Genomic DNA, 22,492 nt, shown 5'->3' with positions numbered 1-22,492 from the left:
AGCATCCCCTCAAATTAGAAGGACAAAACCAGTACATGCTTACCCCAAAAGTATTTTTTCACGTGGGCAAATGCATGTCAGAGGTTCAGTACATGGTTCATGAATGAATTACATAAAAGCTAACACTGTACCATCTGATTTTTTATTTGATTTTCACATATTACACACCAAATATTTTCAGATACTGCAAAAAAAATATTTTAAAATTCCACAACATGAGTGAGTGGGTCATCTGAACTGAGGTAAATGGTCTGTTTCTGACCGTAAACCCCATACTTGACAATACATTTGGCTTCCACACTCCTTTTGGAAGATGCCAAAGCTCTCTCACACTGGGACACAAAGTTCTTGTAAAGCCGCTGTCCATTGAAAGCATCAATTCTCTGAAGATACTTAAACTTGCAGTCTTTCAGTGTTCCTGTAAGGGAGTCTTGTGGAACTATGAGAACACTCCCGGGAAGATCAAGCACAGATGAGGGTTCTCCTCCTCCGACATGGAACAACTTGGCCTCCAGCAAGGTTCTCACTGTTCAGAAAGAGAACTCAAGGGTCTTTATGCTGTTGTTATCTGAGTCATTTTTGGCACAAAACTGATATGGTATTTCGTACTCACCCATGTTTGGGATAATCTCTTCTGTGGCCTCTTTGGAAAAACTCAAATATATCACTAAGCCAGCATCAATCTATAAAACAGCACATTACATATGACGTAATGTAAATAACAACAAGTTATATTTTTAAAGACCGGCTTTGTTTAAATTATACCTAAACTTTTTAAACTTTTAAGTAATGCATTGGTGAAAGCTTTTAGAAGAGAGGTCTGTCAGTCTGTTCAACACTGTCATCTGCATCAATAAAGACAGTATGTAAATAAGGAATAAACAGCCGCAGAAAAGAGGAAACTACCCTCATGCAAAATATCTTACCCTTTTGTAACTTGCATTATGTATTTGAATTATTGCTTGTGAGCACTGTTGCAAAACTGTCCTTGCACGCAAAGGTTCCATCCTGTCCAGCACTGGCAAACCCTTCTCCAAATGGACCTGGGAACTACAGAATCAAAAGATTAAAGACCAACTGACTGTAGCTGTTGAGCTGGCCGTGTCTGTGGCTAAAGGACTTGGAGAACAAAAACATCATTGTACCCTTACTGAACGTATTAAGTGTCTGAGCAGTAAGTGATTTTATGAAGCTACAACAAAACAGTGGTCACGAAGCATAACAGCAAAGGTCAATAGTGGCTTCCCTACTAATATGCTATGTTCCTGAAAGCGACTCCTGAATGATATTCAGCAAAACGCTTCTAAGCGCTATAAACACCTTGTGCGTTCAGCGCTCACCTTGAAGCCTGGGTCTGGCTGAAATATTCATGGGCATTGCATTCTAGACTGGCTGGACTGGCACAGGGCTGTGAGCACTGTTGCAAAACTGTCCTTGCACGCAAAGGCTCCATCCTGTCCAGCACTGGCAAAACCTTCTCCAAATGGACCTGGGAACTACAGAATCAAAAGATTAAAGACCAACTGACTGTATGTATTTGGAACAGAGATGTGGTGTCTGTAATTTCTACAGCCACCATCTCATTAAATATCCATAGAAGAAATCTGAGTGGTACATACTTCTGTAAGGCGCTGGACATGGGGAGCACATCTCCATCTTTTCTAAGCTTGTTTGGCGGAAGTCCGGCGCTATCCAGAGGAGCACCTCTCTTAACAGCATGATACCCAGATGTGCCAGAGCCCAGGTGAACTGATTCCACTGGCTCTGCCTGAGCAACAGCCTTGACTCGTTCCACGTCCCCAGCTGTTGAGCTGGCCGTGTCTGTGGCTAAAGGACTTGGAGAAGAAAAACATCATTGTACCCTTACTGAACGTATTAAGTGTCTGAGCAGTAAGTGATATTATGAAGCTACAACAAAACAGTGGTCATGAAGCAAAACAGCAAAGGTAAATAGTGGCTTCCCTACTAATATGCTATGTTCCTGAAAGCGACTCCTGAATGATATTCACCAAAACGCTTCTAAGCGCTATAAACACCTTGTGCGTTCAGCGCTCACCTTGAAGCCTGGGTCTGGCTGAAATATTCATGGTCATCGCATTCTAGACTGGCTGGACTGGCACAGGGCTGTGGGGCAGGCGCACGGGCAGCAGAGCACTCCTCACACCTCTGGATCCAACATCGGACATCGGCCCTCAGCGAGCCCCAGTGGAAGTGCTTGGAGATGAGCGTGATGCACTTGTCCACTTCCAGGTGGTTCATCTCATTGTGGTATGCCGTGAGGGTGGCCTGGACATCCTCTTTGTTCCTGACCACTTTGCGTCGGTTGCAATTTGTGGTGAAAAAAAGCACACCATCTGAAGAACATAGAAGGCAGATGTGAAAAAACATCTAAAAGTAATTTAGATTTTAAGTGAGTGGCATATGAGACAGACCATGTTAAACGTCATTCAATTTGCTAAAAATGTCCCAAACACCAATAGTCCTATTCCGCCCGTGCGGTCGTCTTAAACTCCAGCGATAAATGTGACTTTCCACCAAGATGTGAATATTGGTTAAATGCTTGATGAAATATTCTTCATCTTACAAGTGGCCCTGAGGTGATCTTTTGGTGTGAAATATAACTACACTTTGAAACGCTTCTGCCTAGACACCATGTGGGCGCGGTCTAAACAAAACAAGTCTGCGTACAGTGACATCGTCGCGCATGCGCAACGGCACTGGCATCGATAGCGGAATTGATGCTTTGGCTAAGGATTCCAAGCAATCGACCCACTGTGAAGCGGTTCTCGTTGATTCCCATCCCTAAATAATACATTACCTTTTGTATACATTTAACAGGCTTACCATGTACAGCAAATCGTTGACAGAGTCTCCGCAGTGTATTTCTCTCCACACCATTTAAGCCTTGAGGATAGGCGCCTTCGCTCAAGTATTTGTGCACAGCGTCGTATTTTGAGAAAAAGGTGCGCTGGGTATTTTCCAAGTTATTTTCCACATCTGAGCCCTGTGCTTCCTGTATGAAGAGACAAAAACAAATATGTGGTGTGTGACATTTCCAGACGAGATTGGCGGCATGCTAACTACTTCTTCTCATCATACCTCTATACTAGAATGGCCAAGTAACAAGGTGGGAACAGCATGACTTTTCAGCAGCTTCTCCCTGCCTACAAGCTCAAAGCAGTCTTCAGTGAAATGATTGGAGCAGACCACTGATCTGGTGTGTGGAGACCACGTGCTTCTGTGTGTGTTTTTGATCCACTGGCTGAGCCTCTCAGGGTCATCGAAAGGAAACCTGTTGATAAATGTAACATGAGGGGATGATCTACAGAAACAAGCCCCGATTCAATGAAAGTACAATAAAGACTGACATTATTGGTTAGCTTCAGATTGCTAATGGCTACAGTAAATAATACAGGCTAATAGGTGCCTAACATGACATGCTCACATTTATCCTAATTTCATCCAATGCTTTCAAGTATTCTCTACCCTCTGATAAGTCAGTCAATATGAAAAGTATACAGATGTAAAAGAACCATACAGACATTTAGTGGTGACAGGCATTACATACTACAAAACATTACATTTTTGGGCTTAGTAGAGAGATGGGGAAGGGGCTTGAGAAGTGACCCCAGACACAAGCCTGGGTCCTCAGGGCACTAGATCTGTGCTTGGTGTGGGACACTGACCACTGACACAGCACTACGGCTTTCCCCTATTAAAACATTTAATTTTGTCTACAAAAATTACACCTTGGCTTACATCATGAATCTATAACAGTGCATGACCCAAATAAAGTCTACCATGAAGTCTATATGTCTATTCTATATTTCCTGATAAATCAGCTTGCAAATCCAATAAAAATTAATCTTGAGAGATGAAATGGCATTAATATGACTACCATAATTTCATGACAATCCACTGCAGTACATACAATGGTTTTGTAAAATGTCTGCAGCCCTGCAATTAATACTCTGGTGTAGCCTACACACAGGAATACATTTGTTTTCTTATTGGGTGTCTGTAATTGGGCTTAGTAACACACAACTTAAAGCTGTTTGCCAACTAAATCGTTACTACCAGAGACTATCACAAATGTGTGTGGCAATGTGCTTTTCTTCTGTACATTACAGTATTTTTGCTTGAAATTCCCAATCCCTTCATACAACAACTTTAAATTGTTAACAAAATAGACTGTGGTTGATAAACAGGTGTGGTCAATACACAGGTCCGTTTTATAAAATGACATACAATTCTGTCATGTGGTTTATAAATGGTGCGGTTCATAGTCAGAAAATTACAGTATAATGAGATTTCACCATCATCTTGTTTGGTCAGGTCATATGAAGCAGACTGTGTTAGATGGAAGTAGCAGGGATGTGAGAGCCCACTGCCGTGTGGATGGACGCTCCCTTACCGATGAAAGGTCAGGCCCAGACTTCTCTCCACCGGCCCATTTTGAGTGTAGCAGCCCTTCACAGAGCAGTGAAACTTCTTGGATGTTTCATCACTATTCAGGCAGAGTTGACAGTTGCCAACCCACAGTTCAATGTCCCTTATCATGGATCCCCAGTAGAACTTCTCAGTGATGGTGCTAGTGCAACGCTTTATGCCGTAATGACCTTGGTTATCGTGATGTTCCCTCAACACCGCATTGACCTGCGCTCGACTTCGAAGCACTTTTCGGAGTCCAGTTCTTCCGCAGTAGTACAGAACATCACCTGGACAGGACGGAATTGGAATTACGAGTGGGAGACGGGTATGCAAAGACAAAAATAGGTTATGTGATGCTGCAAGTGTAATTGAATGCGACTTATATTACCTTCCAGACTGAAGCGCTTTGAGGCTCTTCTGATATGGTGCTTCATGTCCTGCATCAGCTCCTTTGAAAATGTCCCTGTCCTCAAGAACCTCTCCACTGCATCATACCTGGAGAAAGCAGGATCCTTCCTGCTGTTTGGGTCATTTACCCACACTAGATCGCCCAAACCTCCCAACTCCGCCCTCTCTGAATCCATCGCATACAGATGCTCTATATGATCTTCTGTCAGGTCTTGGGAAGGGTCAGCGTCATCTTCATTGCTCTCCTGTTCAAGTTAATAAAGGCAAACATTTCAATAACCAAACCTCTTCTGGAATTACTGAAAAAGTATTACGGTTCAATGTCACGTTCTACTGATAAAAAGGCCATCAAAAGGGGATTGGAACTCTGAGCAAAATGAAAACATATCCAAATTGATGTTTATTTGTTGATTACCTGTTGAATGTCTGATGCCATTGCCACAGTGGGGACTGCATCGGGTTTGAGAGATACACTCCCTCCCGAGTGATCAAAGCAGTCCTCTGTGAAGTGCTTGGAGCACAGGACAGATGTTTGGGTTAGAGACCATGGATCCCGTTTGGTATAGGAGATCCAAAGCTTGAATCTCTGGTCATCACTTATGGGGAACCTGATAGCAGAGAAGATAAGGGGGAAGCTTGCAGAATATTGAGTTGTACTGCATGCGTGTGTTACTTATAAACCCCCTGATAGCCTTCCACATGTGCTGACATACTAAAAAAATCCAAATATGTCTAAGTGCCCCCTGACAGCAAAGGAAACTAAATCACAAAATTAAGAATTACAACTTATACAGTAACAAAACCTGATACTCCACATTGGCTTTTATCCTAATGTGCTACCCTATACGACATGCAATTCTCAGACAATTCGTGAAAACTACTAAAAAGGCCCAGCTACAACAAAACTCACCTGTGAAAGGTCAGGCTCTCGTCTTCACTGTTTGATACCAGGCTACTCTCACATCCGTAGCAAATGCAGTAATTTGACTTTTGGGAAGAGCAATATTTTTGACGGATCTGACTGCATCCTTCACAGTTGTCAATCCATTTGTTTACATCTTTTGTCATGGAACCCCAGTAGAAAAGTCCTGACACCTCTTTGCGAGTCACCTTCCTATTCTTGTGGCTCTTCTCATTGTGGTATTGTTTGAGCACACACTTCACTTCTTCCGGGCTGCGTAGGACTTTGCGTTGCCGTCGGCCATCAAAATGCCAAAGACCGTCATCTAGAAGAAGTAAGGAGGTGAAGGGTGCACATTTGTACTTGGCTGACATGTTGGATCACAATGATGTTATAAAATGACCTCCCTACCTTTCAAGAAAAATTTTGCACGTGCTCTTCTCATACGCCTGGGGACCTGATGGTCTTGTCTGTGAGTTCCAACACGTAAATATTGTTCCACATCGTTAAAATGCTGGAAATTCATCCTATAGAAGGTGGAACAGACTGCTCTTACAGTCCATCAACCTCTGAAGGCCACAAGAAACTCAAAAAGCCATACAAATGCAATTAAAAGACTACTGCATAAATCACAGGGAGTTAAAAAATATAATCCATCCAATACAGATATCTTGACCAAACAGATCCGATTTATTAGCCCTGAGTTTTCATATTTTTCTAATGTAAATATATTACTGAACTTGAGGTAATAATCAATTTGGCATTCTTACTATGTGGCAAATGTGTTATTTTGTTATTATTTTGTTATCATAGCTATGTTTCGAATCCTAATATGAATCTGTCATAGGCATATAGCCGTTAACCTATATCCTGTTCATGGGCGATGAGAAGCATTTAGCCTGGTAACAGTATTTGGCAAAACACGAGACATAAATGTCGGTAAGATTAACAAGGATCTAATCTTCAAAAACAAATACATTTAAGGGAAAATACTGCTGTGAAAAAACATCAGTGATCACTGGGCCATTAGCAGAATTATAGCACAATTACAGCTTTCGTCTTCCATGGTCAGGCGAAACTTGTAAAGTACCTTTGAGTTTACAGTAGTCAATCACTTCCGCTTTCCACATATTTCTTCATCTGTTGTTACACCAATATAGTTGTCTCCGTACTGCCACCCCCTGTACTGGAGTGTGGACCGCGGACTCAATAAATATTCTGTTAATCTCGTTCGGTATTTTGGTTAAAACAAATCTAAAATAAAGACTCTTGTCACTTGTTTAAAGAACCAATATATAACACTGAGAGCAAGCGTTTAAAACGGGCACTGCAGTCCAAATTCAAAATATTGGAGAGTTGTCTGTTGGCAAACAATCGGTGGTAACTGGTCTCTGATTGGTTAAGACCAGTCACCTGACCTGTTTAAGCCAATCAGCGAACATAATTACTTCTGGTTACCGATGATCGTCGATTAACAATTCCGTTAATAAACTGTATAATTTCGCAGGGGAAAAAAATCTATTTAAAGTCAGGCAATCCACACCACTACAACACTGCCAACCAATAAGAAGTCTTGCTAGGCTTCTAACTGATAGGTATGTCAGTCCGCTTTCCATTGGAGAGAGTTGGGGGCAGGACCTTAGATGCTTGACTTCACCAAATGCATATAGTGTTTGTGAGTAGACCTAGGTCAAAGAGGTAATACTTTAATCGAGTAGTGTACTAAATTCAAAGAGGGAGATGCAAACCATTGTAATGGGAAATAGACCAATTCAGACAAGTAAAACAAGTTTTACACAGATGACAAATGATTCACCAATAGCACAGAGGCGACACTTATTTGACCATAATTGGCCAAACTTAAGTACTACCTGCGAGTCCTTAACATAAGAATGTCTCTCTGGATATAAAACATGCTATTTGTAAGGGTCATTAGCCTGGTGGAGAAATCACTGAGAAAATGAAGACTAAATTGCATTTCTGTGAAGTGAGAAAGAATGTAGTTGAAATGCATTAGGCAGGAAATATGTATATATATATATATAAAAGCAAATGCCGTTTGCGCAAGCACGAGAGATCAAGTTCAGAGCACTGCAGTGGCTCAAAAACAGAAAGGTGAATGTTCTGGAATGGCAAAGTCAAAGCCCTGATCTTAATTCTATTGAGACTCTGTGGCACTATTTGAAAACCGCTGTCCGGAAGCAGCATCCCCTCAAACTAGAAGGACAAAACCAGTACATGCTTACCCCAAAAGTATTTTTTCACATGGGCAAATGCATGTCAGAGGTTCAGTACATGGTTCATGAATGAATTACATAAAAGCTAACACTGTACCATCTGATTTTTTATTTGATTTTCACATATTACACACCAAATATTTTCAGATACTGCAAAAAAAATAGTGTAAAACTCCACACAACCATTTCTGTCCACATAGAACTTCTGAACGACAAGTGTTTCTAGAATTCCACAACATGAGTGAGTGGGTCATCTGAACTGAGGTAAATGGTCTGTTTCTGACCGTAAACCCCATACTTGACAATACATTTGGCTTCCACACTCCTTTTGGAAGATGCCAAAGCTCTCTCACACTGGGACACAAAGTTCTTGTAAAGCCGCTGTCCATTGAAAGCATCAATTCTCTGAAGATACTTAAACTTGCAGTCTTTCAGTGTTCCTGTAAGGGAGTCTTGTGGAACTATGAGAACACTCCCGGGAAGATCAAGCACAGATGAGGGTTCTCCTCCTCCGACATGGAACAACTTGGCCCCCAGCAAGGTCCTCACTGTTGAGAAAGAGAGCCCACAGGTCTGTATGCTGTTTGTATCTGAGTCATTTTTGGCACAAAACTGATATGGTATTTCGTACTCACCCATCTTTGGGATAATATCCTCTGTGGCTTCTTTGGAAAAACTCAAATATATCACTAAGCCAGCATCAATCTATAAAACAGCACATTACATATGACGTAATGTAAATAACAACAAGTTATATTTTTAAAGACCGGCTTTGTTTAAATTATACTTAAACTTTTTAAACTTTTAAGTGATGCATTGGGAAAGCTTTTAGAAGAGAGGTCTGTCAGTCTGTTCAACACTGTCATCTGCATCAGTAAAGACAGTATGTAAATAAGGAATAAACAGCTGCAGAAAAGAGAAAACTACCCTCATGCCAAATATCTTACCCTTTTGTAACTTGCATTATGTATTTGAATTATTGCTTGTGAGCACTGTTGCAAAACTGTCCTTGCATGCAAAGGTTCCATCCTGTCCAGCACTGGCAAACCCTTATCCAAATGGACCTGGGAACTACAGAATCAAAAGATTAAAGACCAACTGACTGTAGCTGTTGAGCTGGCCGTGTCTGTGGCTAAAGGACTTGGAGAACAAAAACATCATTGTACCCTTACTGAATGTATTAAGTGTCTGAGCAGTAAGTGATTTTATGTATCTATAACAAAACAGTGGTCATGAAGCATAACAGCAAAGGTCAATAGTGGCTTCCCTACTAATATGCTATGTTCCTGAAAGCGACTCCTGAATGATATTCAGCAAAACGCTTCTAAGCGCTATAAACACCTTGTGCGTTCAGCGCTCACCTTGAAGCCTGGGTCTGGCTGAAATATTCATGGTCATCGCATTCTAGACTGTCTGGACTTGCACAGGGCTGTGAGCACTGTTGCAAAACTGTCCTTGCACGCAAAGGCTCCATCCTGTCCAGCACTGGCAAAACCTTCTCCAAATGGACCTGGGAACTACAGAATCAAAAGATTAAAGACCAACTGACTGTGTGTATTTGGAACAGAGATGTGGTGTCTGTAATTTCTACAGCCACCATCTCATTAAATATCCATAGAAGAAATCTGAGTGGTACATACTTCTGTAAGGCGCTGGACATGGGGAGCACATCTCCATCTTTTCTAAGCTTGTTTGGCGGAAGTCCGGCGCTATCCAGAGGAGCACCTCTCTTAACAGCATGATACCCAGATGTGCCAGAGCCCAGGTGAACTGATTCCACTGGCTCTGCCTGAGCAACAGCCTTGACTCGTTCCACGTCCCCAGCTGTTGAGCTGACCGTGTCTGTGGCTAAAGGACTTGGAGAAGAAAAACATCATTGTACCCTTACTGAACGTATTAAGTGCTGATCAGTAAGTGATATTATGAAGCTACAACAAAACAGTGGTCATGAAGCATTAAAGCAAAGGTCAATAGTGGCTTCGCTACTAATATGCTATGTTCCTGAAAGCGACTCCTGAATGATATTCAGCAAAACGCTTCTAAGCGCTATAAACACCTTGTGCGTTCAGCGCTCACCTTGAAGCCTGGGTCTGGCTGAAATATTCATGGGCATTGCATTCTAGACTGGCTGGACTGGCACAGGGCTGTGAGCACTGTTGCAAAACTGTCCTTGCACGCAAAGGCTCCATCCTGTCCAGCACTGGCAAAACCTTCTCCAAATGAACCTGGGAACTACAGAATCAAAAGATTAAAGACCAACTGACTGTGTGTATTTGGAACAGAGATGTGGTGTCTGTAATTTCTACGGCCACCATCTCATTAAATATCCATAGAAGAAATCTGAGTGGTACATACTTCTGTAAGGCGCTGGACATGGGGAGCACATCTCCATCTTTTCTACGCTTCTTTGGCGGAAGTCCGGCGCTATCCAGAGGAGCACCTCTCTTAACAGCATGATACCCAGATGTGCCAGAGCCCAGGTGAACTGATTCCACTGGCTCTGCCTGAGCAACAGCCTTGACTTGTTCCACGTCCCCAGCTGTTGAGCTGGCCGTGTCTGTGGCTAAAGGACTTGGAGAAGAAAAACATCATTGTACCCTTACTGAACGTATTAAGTTTCTGAGCAGTAAGTGATTTTATGTAGCTACAACAAAACAGTGGTCATGAAGCAAAACAGCAAAGGTAAATAGTGGCTTCCCTACTAATATGCTATGTTCCTGAAAGCGACTCCTGAATGATATTCACCAAAACGCTTCTAAGCGCTATAAACACCTTGTGCGTTCAGCGCTCACCTTGAAGCCTGGGTCTGGCTGAAATATTCATGGTCATCGCATTCTAGACTGGCTGGACTGGCACAGGGCTGTGGGGCAGGCGCACGGGCAGCAGAGCACTCCTCACACCTCTGGATCCAACATCGGACATCGGCCCTCAGCGAGCCCCAGTGGAAGTGCTTGGAGATGAGCGTGATGCACTTGTCCACTTCCAGGTGGTTCATCTCATTGTGGTACGCCGTGAGGGTGGCCTGGACATCCTCTTTGTTCCTGACCACTTTGCGTCGGTTGCAATTTGTGGTGAAAAAAAGCACACCATCTGAAGAACATAGAAGGCAGATGTGAAAAAACATCTAAAAGTAATTTAGATTTTAAGTGAGTGGCATATGAGACAGACCATGTTAAACGTCATTCAATTTGCTAAAAATGTCCCAAACACCAATAGTCCTATTCCGCCCGTGCGGTCGTCTTAAACTCCAGCGATAAATGTGACTTTCCACCAAGATGTGAATATTGGTTAAATGCTTGATGAAATATTCTTCATCTTACAAGTGGCCCTGAGGTGATCTTTTGGTGTGAAATATAACTACACTTTGAAACGCTTCTGCCTAGACACCATGTGGGCGCGGTCTAAACAAAACAAGTCTGCGTACAGTGACATCGTCGCGCATGCGCAACGGCACTGGCATCGATAGCGGAATTGATGCTTTGGCTAAGGATTCCAAGCAATCGACCCACTGTGAACCGGTTCTCGTTGATTCCCATCCCTAAATAATACACCACCTTTTGAATACATTTAACAGGCTTACCATGTACAGCAAATCGTTGACAGAGTCTCCGCAGTGTATTTTTTTCCACACCATTCAAACCTTGAGGATAGGCGCCTTCGCTCAAGTATTTGTGCACAGCGTCGTATTTTGAGAAAAAGGTGTGTTGGGTATTTTCCAAGTTATTTTCCACATCTGAGCCCTGTGCTTCCTGTGTGAAGAGACAAAAACAAATATGTGGTATGTGATATTTCCAGACGAGATTAGCGGCATGCTAACTACTTCTTCTCATCATACCTCTATACGAGAATGGCCAAGTAACAAGGTGGGAACAGCATGACTTTTCAGCAGCTTCTCCCTGCCAACAAGCTCAAAGCAGTCTTCAGTGAAATGATTGGAGCAGACCACTGATCTGGTGTGTGGAGACCACGTGCTTCTGTTTGTGTTTTTGATCCACTGGCTGAGCCTCTCGGGGTCATCGAAAGGAAACCTGTTGATAAATGTAACATGAGGGGATGATCTACAGAAACAAGCCTGAATCAATGAAAGGTAGCAATAAAGACTGACGTTATTGGTTAGCTTCAGATTGCTAATGGCTACAGTGAATAATACAGCCTGAGGTGCCTAACATGACATGCTCACATTTATCCTAATTTCATCCAATGCTTTCAAGTATTCTCTACCCTCTGATAAGTCAGTCAATATGAAAAGTATACAGATGTAAAAGAAACACCATACAGACATTAAGTGACAGGCATTACATACTACAAAACATTTGATTTTTGGGCTTAGTAGAGAGAGATGGGGAAGGGGCTTGAGGAATGACCCCAGACACGAGCCTGGGTTCTCAGGGCACTAGATCTGTGCTTGGTGTGGGACACTGACACAGCACTACGGCTCTCCCCTAAATCGTTACTACCAGAGACATAACCTTGTTACCATCACAAATGTGTGTGGCGCTGTGAGATTCTGCTGTACAATAGTATTTTTGCTTGAAATGCCCAATCCATTCATACAACAACTTTTAAATGACTAGTAGTATTGGCACCACAACAACGTGGTATTTAGTTTTACGTGGCACAACTTAAACTGTGGTTGATAAACAGGTGTGGTCAATACACAGGTTCATTTTATAAAATGACATACAATTCTGTCATGTGGTTTATAAATGGTGCGGTTCATAGTCAGAAAATTACAGTATAATGAGATTTCACCATCATCTTGTTTGGTCAGGTCATATGAAGCAGAACTGTGTTAGATGGAAGTAGCCGGGATGTGAGAGCCCACTGCCGTGTGGATGGACGCTCCCTTACCGATGAAAGGTCAGGCCCAGACTTCTCTCCACCGGCCCATTTTGAGTGTAGCAGCCCTTCACAGAGCAGTGAAAGTTCTGGGATGTTTCATCCATATTCAGGCAGAGTTGACAGTTGCCAACCCACAGTCGTATGTCCCTTATCAGAGTTCCCCAGTAGAACTTCTCAGTGATGTTTTTCATGCATCGGTGTGCGCCATAATGACCTTGGTTATCGTGATGTTCCCTCAACACCGTATTGACTTGCACTCGACTTCGAAGCACTCTTCGGAGTCCAGTTCTTCCGCAGTAGTACAGAACATCACCTGGACAGGACGGAATTGGAGTTATGAGTGGGGTATGCAAAGACAAAAATAGGTTATGTGATGCTGCAAGTGTAATTGAATGCGGTTATGTGATGCTGCAAGTGTAATTGAATTGAATATATTACCTTCCAGACAGAAGCGCTTTGAGGATCTTCTGATATAGTGCTTCATGTCCGGAATCAACTCCTTTGAAAATGTCCCTGTCCTCAAGAACCGCTCCACTGCATCATACCTGGAGAAAGCAGGATCCTTCCTGCTGTTTGGGTCATTTTCCCACAGTAGATCGCCCAAACCCCCCAACTCCGCCCTCTCTGAATCCATCGCATACGGATGCTCTATATGATCTTCTGTCAGGTCTTGGGAAGGGTCAGCGTCATCTTCATTGCTCTCCTGTTCAAGTTAATAAAGGCAAACATTGGAATAACCAAACCTCTTCTGGAATTACTCTTCTGGAATTACTGAAAGGCCATCAAAAGGGGATTGGAACTCTGAGCAAAATGACAACATATCCAAATTGATGTTTATTTGTTGGTTACCTGTTGAATGTCTGATGCCATTGCCACAGTGGGGACTGCATCGGGTTTGAGAGATACACTCTCTCCTGAGTGATCAAAGCAGTCCTCTGTGAAGTGCTTGGAGCACAGGACAGATGTTTGGGTTAGAGACCATGGATCCCGTTTGGTATAGGAGATCCAAAGCTTGAATCTCTCGTCATCACTTATGGGGAACCTGATAGCAGAGAAGATAAGGGGGAAGCTTGCAGAATATTGAGTTGTACTGCATGCGTGTGTTACTTATAAAACCCCTGATAGCCTTCCACATGTGCTGACATACTAAAAAAATCCAAATATGTCTAAGTGCCCCCTGACAGCAAAGGAAACAAAATCACAAAATTAAGAATTACAACTTATACAGTAACAAAACCTGATACTCCACATTGGCTTTTATCCTAATGTGCTACCCTATACGACATGCAATTCTCAGACAATTCGTGAAAACTACTAAAAAGGCCCAGCTCCAACAAAACTCACCTGTGAAAGGTCAGGCTCTCGTCTTCACTGTTTGATACCAGGCTACTCTCACATCCATAGCAAATGCAGTAATTTGACTTTGGGGCAGGGCAATATTTTTGACGGATCTGACGGCATCCTTCACAGTTGTCAACCCATTTGTTTACATCTTTTCTCATGGAACCCCAGTAGAAAAGTCCTGTCACCTCTTTGATAGTCACCCTCCTACTCTGGTGTCTCTCCTCATTGTGGTATTGTTTGAGCACATACTTCACTTCTTCCGGGCTGCGTAGGACTTTGCGTTGCCGTCGGCCATCAAAATGCCAAAGACCGTCATCTACAAGAAGTAAGGAGGTGAAGGATGCACATTTGTACACCGCTGACTAAATCATGTTGGATCACAATGATGTTATAAAATTACCTCCCTACCTTTCAAGAAAAAATGTTTACTTGCTCTTCTTATATGGCTTTGGTTCTGATGGTCTTGTCTGTGAGTTCCAAAGCGTAAATATTGTTCCACATCGTTAAAATGCTGGAAATTCATCCTATAGAAGGTGGAACAGACTGCTCTTACAGTCCATCATGCCCGGAAATTATTCCCTGAACCTTTGAAAGGCCACAAGAAACTCAAAAAGCCATACAAATACGGCCTAAATCACTGGGAGTTAAAAAATATATAATCCATCCATAGATATCCTTACCAAACAGATCCGATTTATTAGGCCTGAGTGTACATATATTTCTAATGTAAATATATCACTGAACTTGAGGTAATAATCAGTTTGGCAATCGTACTTTGTGGCCAATGTGTTATTATTTTGTTACCATAGCCATGTTTCAAATCCTAATATGAATCTCTCATAGGCTTATAGCCGTTAACCTATATCATGTTTATGGGCGATGAGAAGCATTTAACCTGGTAACAGTATTTGGCAAAACACGGGACATAAATGTCGGATCTAATCTTCAAAAACAAATACATTTAAGAGAAAATGCTGCTGGGAAAAACGTCAGTAATCACTGGGCCATTAGCACAATTATCCTTGACAGCTCTCGTCTTCCATGGTAAAGCGAAACTTGTAAAGTACCTCTGGTTTTAAGATAACCGCTGCTAACAGTCGTCAACCACTTCCGCTTCCCACATATTTCCTCATGTGTTGTTACACCAATAGAGCTGTACCGTACTGCCACCCCCTGTACTGGAGTGTGGACCGCGGACTCAAGAAATATTCTGTTAATGTCGTTCGTTATTTTGGTTAAAATATATATATATTTTAAAACCTCTTGTCACTTGTTTAAATAACTAATATATAACACTGAGAGCAAGCGTTTTAAATGGGCACTGCAGTCCAAAAACTAAATATTGGAGAGTTGTCTGTCGGCAGACAATCAGTGGCAACTGGTCTCTGATTGGTTAAGACCAGTTACCTGACCGATCTTAACCAATCAGAGCACAGAATTACTTCCGGTTACCAACGATCGTTGATTAACAAGTCCGTTAATTAAACCTTATAACTTCAAAGAATAAAAAAAAAAGAAGATCCAAAAGTCAGGCAATCCACACCGTAATTTAACAAAAAATGTCCTGTTACCACCTATCGTCTTTTTACCACCCATTGTCTAGGCTACCGACAGCATCTTTTAAAAAAAGGTCAACACAACACACATCACATTATGGAGGGGGGGTGGTGTGACAGCCATAAATATAGAAATGAACCTTTATGAAACCATTTCTATTAATTAACTTGATTGCTTTATACGTTATGATGACTTGATTACTGGGTATTTGTAATCTGATGATTTGTTTGCAAATGTGGATAAAGATAGCCAATCATCAAATAAAAAGCTGTTCATGGTTCCACAAATCTTTGGCCACACCTCACAAGCCAAATGTCTCTGACATAACCAATAGGTGATTTACATAGTGGCATTTGAAGGTGACTATAGCCAAAGGACTTGAACATTAGTCAGAGACAATCTTTTTTTAAGCTTTTCAATCTTTTTTTTTAACAGGTGAGATATAATGAGATATTAGCTTTACTGCATGCAACAGACATACTTCAACACTTTTTTTTATGCACTCTATCCTAGTTTTTATGTTTTATGTTTATTTGATGTCTATTTTGATATTTTGTAATTTTTTCATGCACGTAATTTCTTTGCTATTAAGCACTTTGAGCTGTATTGTTTTGCATGAAAGGTGGCGTATAAATAAAATGTATTATTATTATATTATTATTATCACACACCCCAGGCGCTTGGTAGAAAAGGCTGTCCCTCCAAACAAGGAACTATTTGAAAACCGCTGTCCAGAAGCAGCATCCCATCAACCTAAAAGGTCAAAACCAGTACATCCTTACCCCAAAAGTATTTTTTCACTAGGGCAAATGCATGTCAGAGGTTCAGTCCATGGTTCTTGAATGAAATTACATAAAAGCAAACACTGTTCCTTCAGATTTGTTTTTTTTATGTTAGATTTTCACATATTACACACCAAATATTTTCAGATACTGAAAAAAAATCAGTAGAAAATTCCAACACAAGCATTTCTGTGCACTGTTCAACTTCTGAACAACAAGTGTTTCTAGAATTCCACAACATGAGTGAGTGGCTCATCTGAACTGAGCAAAATGGTCTCTTTCTGACCGTAAACCCCATACTTGACAACACATTTGGCTTCAACACTCCTTTTGGAAGATGCCAAAGCTCTCTCACACTGGGACAAAGTTCTTGTAAAGCCGCTGTCCATTCAAGGCATCAATTCTCTGAAGATACTGAAACTTGCAGTCTTTCAGTGTTCCTGTAAGGGAGTCTTGTGGAACTATGAGAACACTCCCAGGAAGATCAAGCACAGATGAGGGTTCTCCTTCTCCGACATGGAACAACTTGGGTGTTGCATATTGAAAACCTTTAGAAAAAGAGCTTGCAATCTGTTCTGCCACTTACACAGCCACTTACATTAGTAAAGATATCAATAAAGAAAGCATGTGAATGAGGAAACAACAGCACTACAAAAGAGCAAACTACATACAGTACATGCCCATGTAAAGTATATTACCTTTCCATACCCTCCATTTCCATCTTCAGTACTTTTTATTTGAATTACGGCTTCTGAGCACAGTTGCAGGACTGTCCTTGCTTCGCGAAGGATTCAACCTGTCCCGCACTGGCAAACCCTTATCCAAATGGACCTGGGATAACATAAAGGAATTAAGGATAGATGATGAATAAAAACATTGCCATCATTGGGACGTGCCTCGGAGGGCCATTCTGTTTTCTGCCTCTCCTCTCCTCAATGTCTCTCTCTTCAAAATAAACTGGCTGTTTCTTTCCCTCTCCTCTCCTCTCCTCTCCTCTTGACTCTCTCTTTAAAATAAACTGGCTGTTTCTTTCCCTCTCCTCTTCTCCATGTCTGTCTCTTCAAAATAAACTGGCTGTTTCTTTCCCTCTCCTGTCTCCCTTGTTGATTTCTCTGAAATATTAACAAAAGTCTAAATAACTGATCCAAAGTTGGTATTATTTGATAATAAGTTATGTTTGGTCATGTCTATGCAAAAGGTAATCCATCTATCATTACATTTAAGCATAGTAAAACTGTCAATGTAGCATTCCCTCATTTTCTAAAATGTAGCTGAGCATCTCCTTCTTGGCATAAGACCTACCTGTACCTGTTACCGTTCCAAAAGTTAGTTTAGTTTGATTTCAATCTGTCACTAGTGGTCACCTCAGTGATCAGCTACAGGCATGAGAGTCCGCTGTGTTTATTCAGTGGTTCATCAAAATCAATTCAGTTGATTAAGGCAGCAGTTGGACAGATAGGCCTACTACAAGGATTTGAGATCAATTCACCCAAGTCTGATAGAAATAGAAAAGCCTTTATTGTCATTGTATTCGCTCCTACTGTACTGCTCAATTTGGTGCGACGAGGGACAACATAAAACACAACAATATTACTACTATCTAAAAACAGTACGAATAGCTTAAAATATATATATACTGTATATATATTATATATATATATATATATATATATATATATATATATATATTAAGAGTTCAACAAAATGCGGTGGTATAGATATGTGAACCGGTGTGAAACAGTGTTTGAATATTGATAAAGAGTGCTGAAGGGAAAATCCTGCAGTCACACTGTAGACCCAAATGTTGAGAAGACTATTTATTGTATGGCTTTGAATCTCAATATGGTTTTGAAGTGTATACAATTCTGAATTTAAGAAATAATTTAGTAATCAATCTTACAATCCAGGTCATGGAAACTCCAAACTCCATGAGAATAAGTCAGCTGTGTACTGTACAAACGCCACAATATGTGTCAACATGACTTCCCTGGGCTAAAAAATACCCCTGTTGGCACACTTACAACCATGACAGCTGTAACTTCACTTTCTGAGGACTGGAATTATATCAGAAAGGCACTGAGGTAGCTGTACTGTGTATATTCAACTGCAAACTGCAGAGTAGAAGTAGATACAATTGTTGCATGTGCACCTTGGGACTATGTAATTTCTGCATGTGAAATTCAAAACTACATGCAAGGTTTGGCCTACAGTCCTGGTAATTATCACTTCTGGACAAGGATGGAGTTCTTCCTTCATTGGTCCGAGCCGTTAGAGGATTATGAAACCTGCTAGCTTTACAAAATTAATACAAATGAAAAGCCTCTGTGATCTTATGTACATCCAGGCTTTTTAGCATCATGTTGCTACAATGATGTTAATTAGACCCTTTATCATTTCACCTGTGACATCACACAGATACAAATATGCAACATATTTTTGCACAGACACACACATTTGTCTTGAAATATTAGCATGAAATTGAACATCTGCCCAGATGCCATGAAGCTATATTTCAGCCAAAATTATTTTCATTAAAATGAATATAATTCTGTACATTCCTTTGCAATCAACCTTTAGAATATTGACACAAATGCACAAATGTGCACTTAACAGGCAACATACAGTAGCACTTGACCACGAGCAACATTAAATCTGAATATTGGGTATGTTGTACATTTAGTATTAGTAAGGTTTATTTGTATTTTTATTTGTAAGTTCATGGTTGATTTAAAAAGGCAGTCTGAAGGCCATGAGAATATGTCAGGTGTGTGTATTCATTACAAACCCATATCATTTGTTGACAGGGATTTCAAGGGCTTTATTAGGCTATATAAGTGCTTGCTGTGGCTTGCTCTCTGAGAACTGCATTTGACAAGGAATTAAGGTATTGCTATATTTTGACTAAATATCTCTATTTCTATGTCTCAGAAAAAAATTTAATGAAAACCAACCATTGAATATTTCTTATGCATAATTTGTGTATGGCTGTTAATGCTGATATTGCTCACTTTCATTTGAATTATGACGAAGCAAATCTATTTTTGAATTGTGTACGTCTGTTGTAACATATGACACATATTATGATTTTCAGAATATTTTCGTCCTTCAACTACAGAAAGAGAAGCCATGAAGAAGCTGAACCTGTTGTTCCTTACTGTAACTTGGTGCAGCATAGCATCACAAGGTCAGAGCTTAAACTATTCTTACACTAATTCAACTTAGACAAAATTAACTATAAAACATTGTTAGCTTCTTAAATAACTTTTTGATTATTTAATAGTGACCAGTGATAGAGGAATGATGAGAAATAATAACAGTACGAGAGCTAAAACAAACCTATGGTGATATTTCACAGCTTCAACAGACCTGTCTGGAAAAGTCTTCTCCTTTCCAGAAGAGGGAGCTACAGCTCATGTGAGACTAGCTCCAATGAACTCCAAGGTCCTGTGGTCAGCCTCGGTCTGCCTGCGCTTCTACACCGAATTACATGATCAAACCTTTATAATTTTTTCTATGGCCGTCCCCTCACATTCAAAGCGTATTGCATTGTTTAGAGCAGATAATACAAACGAATATCATTTGTATATTAATGGTGAATATGGGACATTCTATGGCTTACCGTTCGACGTGAATAAGTGGAATTCTATATGTCTTGTCTGGGATGCATCCAATAGGCTGTCTCAGATCACTGTCAATCAGATTCGCAGTGTGAAGAAAACCCGTCATGTTAGCCCTGGGGACTCCGTAGCTGGAACTCCTATTATAATACTAGGCCAAGATCAGGATAGTTATGGAGGAGGGTTTGACGCCTCTCAGACCTTCATAGGACATATCAGAGATGTGCAAATGTGGGACTATCCCGTTTCTGCATGTGAAATTCAAAACTACATGCAAGATTTGGGCTACAGGCCTGGTAATTACCTGAACTGGGCAACGTTTGTTTGGTTTTTTCACGGTAATGTGCTGTTAGAGGACTATGAAACCTGCTAGCTTTACAAGATAAATAGAGACAAATTCAAAATTGTGATTTTATGTACGTACAGGCTTTTTAGCAGCATGTTGCTGCAATGATGTTAATTAGACCCTCTATCATTTCACCTGTGATATTATAAACCCATTAGATATAATTCCCAGACAATGTCTTGAATAGTTAACAAAAGACCATGTCAGTATATATCAAGTGTTTAGATAACCCTTGCCTGAAGTTATCTGATTGAATTTGATTCCTACACTAGAGCTTGCCACCCTTTGATTAACTTACTTAGTGTTTAATTGTCCTTATATGTCCTTATAACATTTTGTTTAAAAGAAGAAATATTGAACAGTCATGCTGATGAAGGTGTATATGCACTCTGTAAATAGCTTCTACAACAGTGTTATATTTCTGATGAATGAATAAAGTCTCTCCTAAATGTCCATTCTAGGCACATGTTTTTGTTTAAGCTATTTCACAGCATTCACATTTCACAGTGTTTTCACATTCACTTCTGGAGAAAGTAAATCAAGATATGGCCTGGTCCCAAAGATGTTTTTTGGTAGACCCAGTCCAATGCAGAGTAAAACTTCTGTGATGATTCATCCATATTCAGACAGAGCTGACAAGTTTAATTATCTAATTCGATTCATACCACTTGTTTGCTGTAGCCTACTTACTGCTTACTGAGAACTTAGGTATGGGTATTTATTTGTCTAGATATGACTGGAAATGTCCTTCTAATGTCTTTTTTGTTTGTTCAAAACATGTGATCAATGTTTTTGAAGGCAGAATTATTAAATCAGTTACAACCCTGGTGTGTGATATTGTTTATACAACAATGATTTAGTCCTAAGGACATTAAGAAAATAGTTAACGGCATCTCCTAAAATTCAGAATTTCACATTCATCAATCCCATGGTCCTGTCCTGAACACATCTGAAGCAGAAACCTGCTAGCTTTACAAGATTAATACAAATGAAAAGCCACTGTGATCTTATGGACATCCAGGGCTTTTTAGCATCATGTTGCTACAATGATGTTAATTAGACCCGTTCTCATTTCACCTGTGACATTACACAGATACAAATGTGCAACCTATTTTTGCACAGACACACACATTTGTCTTGAAATTTGAGCATGAAATTGATTATACTGTCCTGTCTGCCTGTACCCTGTTCCATTTTCATAAATATGATTTGGTATCAACAAGTGGACTAACAATAACATCTTCTGCCCAGATGCCATGAAGCTATATTTTAGCCAAAATTATTTTCATTAAAATGAATATAATTCTGTACATTCTTTTGCAATCAACCTTTAGAATATTGACACAAATGTGCATGTAACATGCAACATACAGTAACACTTGACCACGAGCAACATTACATCTGAATATTGGGTATGTTGTACATTTAGTATTAGTAAGGTTTATTTGTATTTATATTTGTAAGTTCATGGTTGATTTAAAAAGGCAGTCTGAAGGCCATGAGAATATGTCAGGTGTGTTTATTCAGTACAAACCCATATCATTTGTTGACAGGGATTTCAAGGGCTTTATTAGGCTATATAAGTGCTTGCTGTGGCTTGCTCTCTGAGAACTGCATTTGACAAGGAATTAAGGTATTGCTATATTTTGACTAAATATCTCTATTTCTATGTCTCAGAAAAAAATTAAATGAAAACCAACCATTGAATATTTCTTATGCATCATTTGTGTATGGCTGTTAATGCTGATATTGCTCACTTTCATTTGAATTATGACGAAGCAAATCTATTTTTGAATTGTGTACGTCTGTTGTAACATATTACACACATTATGATTTTCAGAATATTTTCATCCTTCAACTACAGAAAGAGAAGCCATGAAGAAGCTGAACCTGTTGTTCCTTACTGTAACTTGGTGCAGCATAGCATCACAAGGTCAGAGCTTAAACTATTCTTACACTAATTCAACTTAGACAAAATGAACTATAAAACATTGTCAGCTTCTTAAATCACTTTTTGATTATTCAAT

At 40.4% G+C, this 22,492-nt stretch overlaps 3 protein-coding genes across 6 annotated transcripts; 1 reads left to right on the top strand and 2 right to left on the bottom strand.

Annotated features, from left to right (window-relative positions):
- Nucleotides 1-123: 123 nt before the first annotated feature.
- Nucleotides 124-6,807, bottom strand: LOC116223420. The gene is made up of 14 exons (XM_042709709.1): nt 6,791-6,807; nt 6,152-6,267; nt 5,750-6,065; nt 5,255-5,447; nt 4,820-5,084; nt 4,415-4,718; nt 3,100-3,292; nt 2,845-3,013; nt 2,057-2,354; nt 1,620-1,835; nt 1,341-1,496; nt 927-1,050; nt 614-683; nt 124-526 (listed from the first exon to the last, which is right to left on the bottom strand). Exons 2-14 carry the CDS (start codon nt 6,264-6,266, stop codon nt 201-203), a joined length of 2,745 nt encoding a protein of 914 aa, XP_042565643.1. The 5' UTR covers nt 6,267; nt 6,791-6,807; the 3' UTR covers nt 124-200.
- A 1,259-nt stretch (nt 6,808-8,066) lies between these two features.
- On the bottom strand, nt 8,067-15,301 carry LOC116223419. Of its 4 annotated transcripts, XM_031579925.1 has the most exons (15): nt 15,231-15,301; nt 14,572-14,687; nt 14,164-14,479; nt 13,669-13,861; nt 13,258-13,522; nt 12,829-13,132; nt 11,813-12,005; nt 11,558-11,726; nt 10,770-11,067; nt 10,333-10,548; nt 10,054-10,209; nt 9,618-9,833; nt 8,925-9,048; nt 8,613-8,682; nt 8,067-8,525 (listed from the first exon to the last, which is right to left on the bottom strand). In XM_031579925.1, exons 2-15 carry the CDS (start codon nt 14,684-14,686, stop codon nt 8,200-8,202), a joined length of 2,961 nt encoding a protein of 986 aa, XP_031435785.1. In that variant the 5' UTR covers nt 14,687; nt 15,231-15,301; the 3' UTR covers nt 8,067-8,199. The 4 variants fall into 4 exon arrangements, with proteins under 4 accessions (XP_031435785.1, XP_031435786.1, XP_042565641.1 ...); XM_031579926.2 differs by having other exon boundaries at nt 14,572-15,300; XM_042709707.1 differs by lacking the exon at nt 9,618-9,833 and having other exon boundaries at nt 14,572-15,300.
- Nucleotides 15,302-19,259: 3,958 nt separating this feature from the next.
- On the top strand, nt 19,260-20,918 carry LOC105894928 (serum amyloid P-component-like). The gene is made up of 2 exons (XM_031580479.1): nt 19,260-19,266; nt 19,858-20,918. Exons 1-2 carry the CDS (start codon nt 19,260-19,262, stop codon nt 20,490-20,492), a joined length of 642 nt encoding a protein of 213 aa, XP_031436339.1. The 3' UTR covers nt 20,493-20,918.
- Nucleotides 20,919-22,492: the final 1,574 nt, after the last annotated feature.

Source organism: Clupea harengus, chromosome 14 (assembly GCF_900700415.2).
Source record: "Clupea harengus chromosome 14, Ch_v2.0.2, whole genome shotgun sequence".
Taxonomy (NCBI): Eukaryota; Metazoa; Chordata; class Actinopteri; order Clupeiformes; family Clupeidae; genus Clupea; species Clupea harengus.
Note: the sequence above shows the minus strand (reverse complement) of the source record. Positions and strands in the feature narration are given on the sequence as shown.

Excerpts from the sequence above, each read along its gene's own strand:
- LOC116223420 (XM_042709709.1), bottom strand. The coding sequence starts at position 6,266 with ATGAATTTCCAGCATTTTAACGATGTGGAACAATATTTACGTGTTGGA. Across the intron at positions 2,355-2,844 it reads TCAACGATTTGCTGTACATG|ATGGTGTGCTTTTTTTCACC; the intron begins GTAAGCCTGTTA and ends TATGTTCTTCAG. Across the intron at positions 684-926 it reads ATAATGCAAGTTACAAAAGG|ATTGATGCTGGCTTAGTGAT; the intron begins GTAAGATATTTT and ends GCTGTTTTATAG.
- LOC116223419 (XM_031579925.1), bottom strand. The coding sequence starts at position 14,686 with ATGAATTTCCAGCATTTTAACGATGTGGAACAATATTTACGCTTTGGA. Across the intron at positions 12,006-12,828 it reads CTGGGCCTGACCTTTCATCG|GTTTCCTTTCGATGACCCCG; the intron begins GTAAGGGAGCGT and ends ATTTATCAACAG. Across the intron at positions 9,049-9,617 it reads ATGTCCAGCGCCTTACAGAA|TTCCCAGGTCCATTTGGATA; the intron begins GTATGTACCACT and ends TTGATTCTGTAG.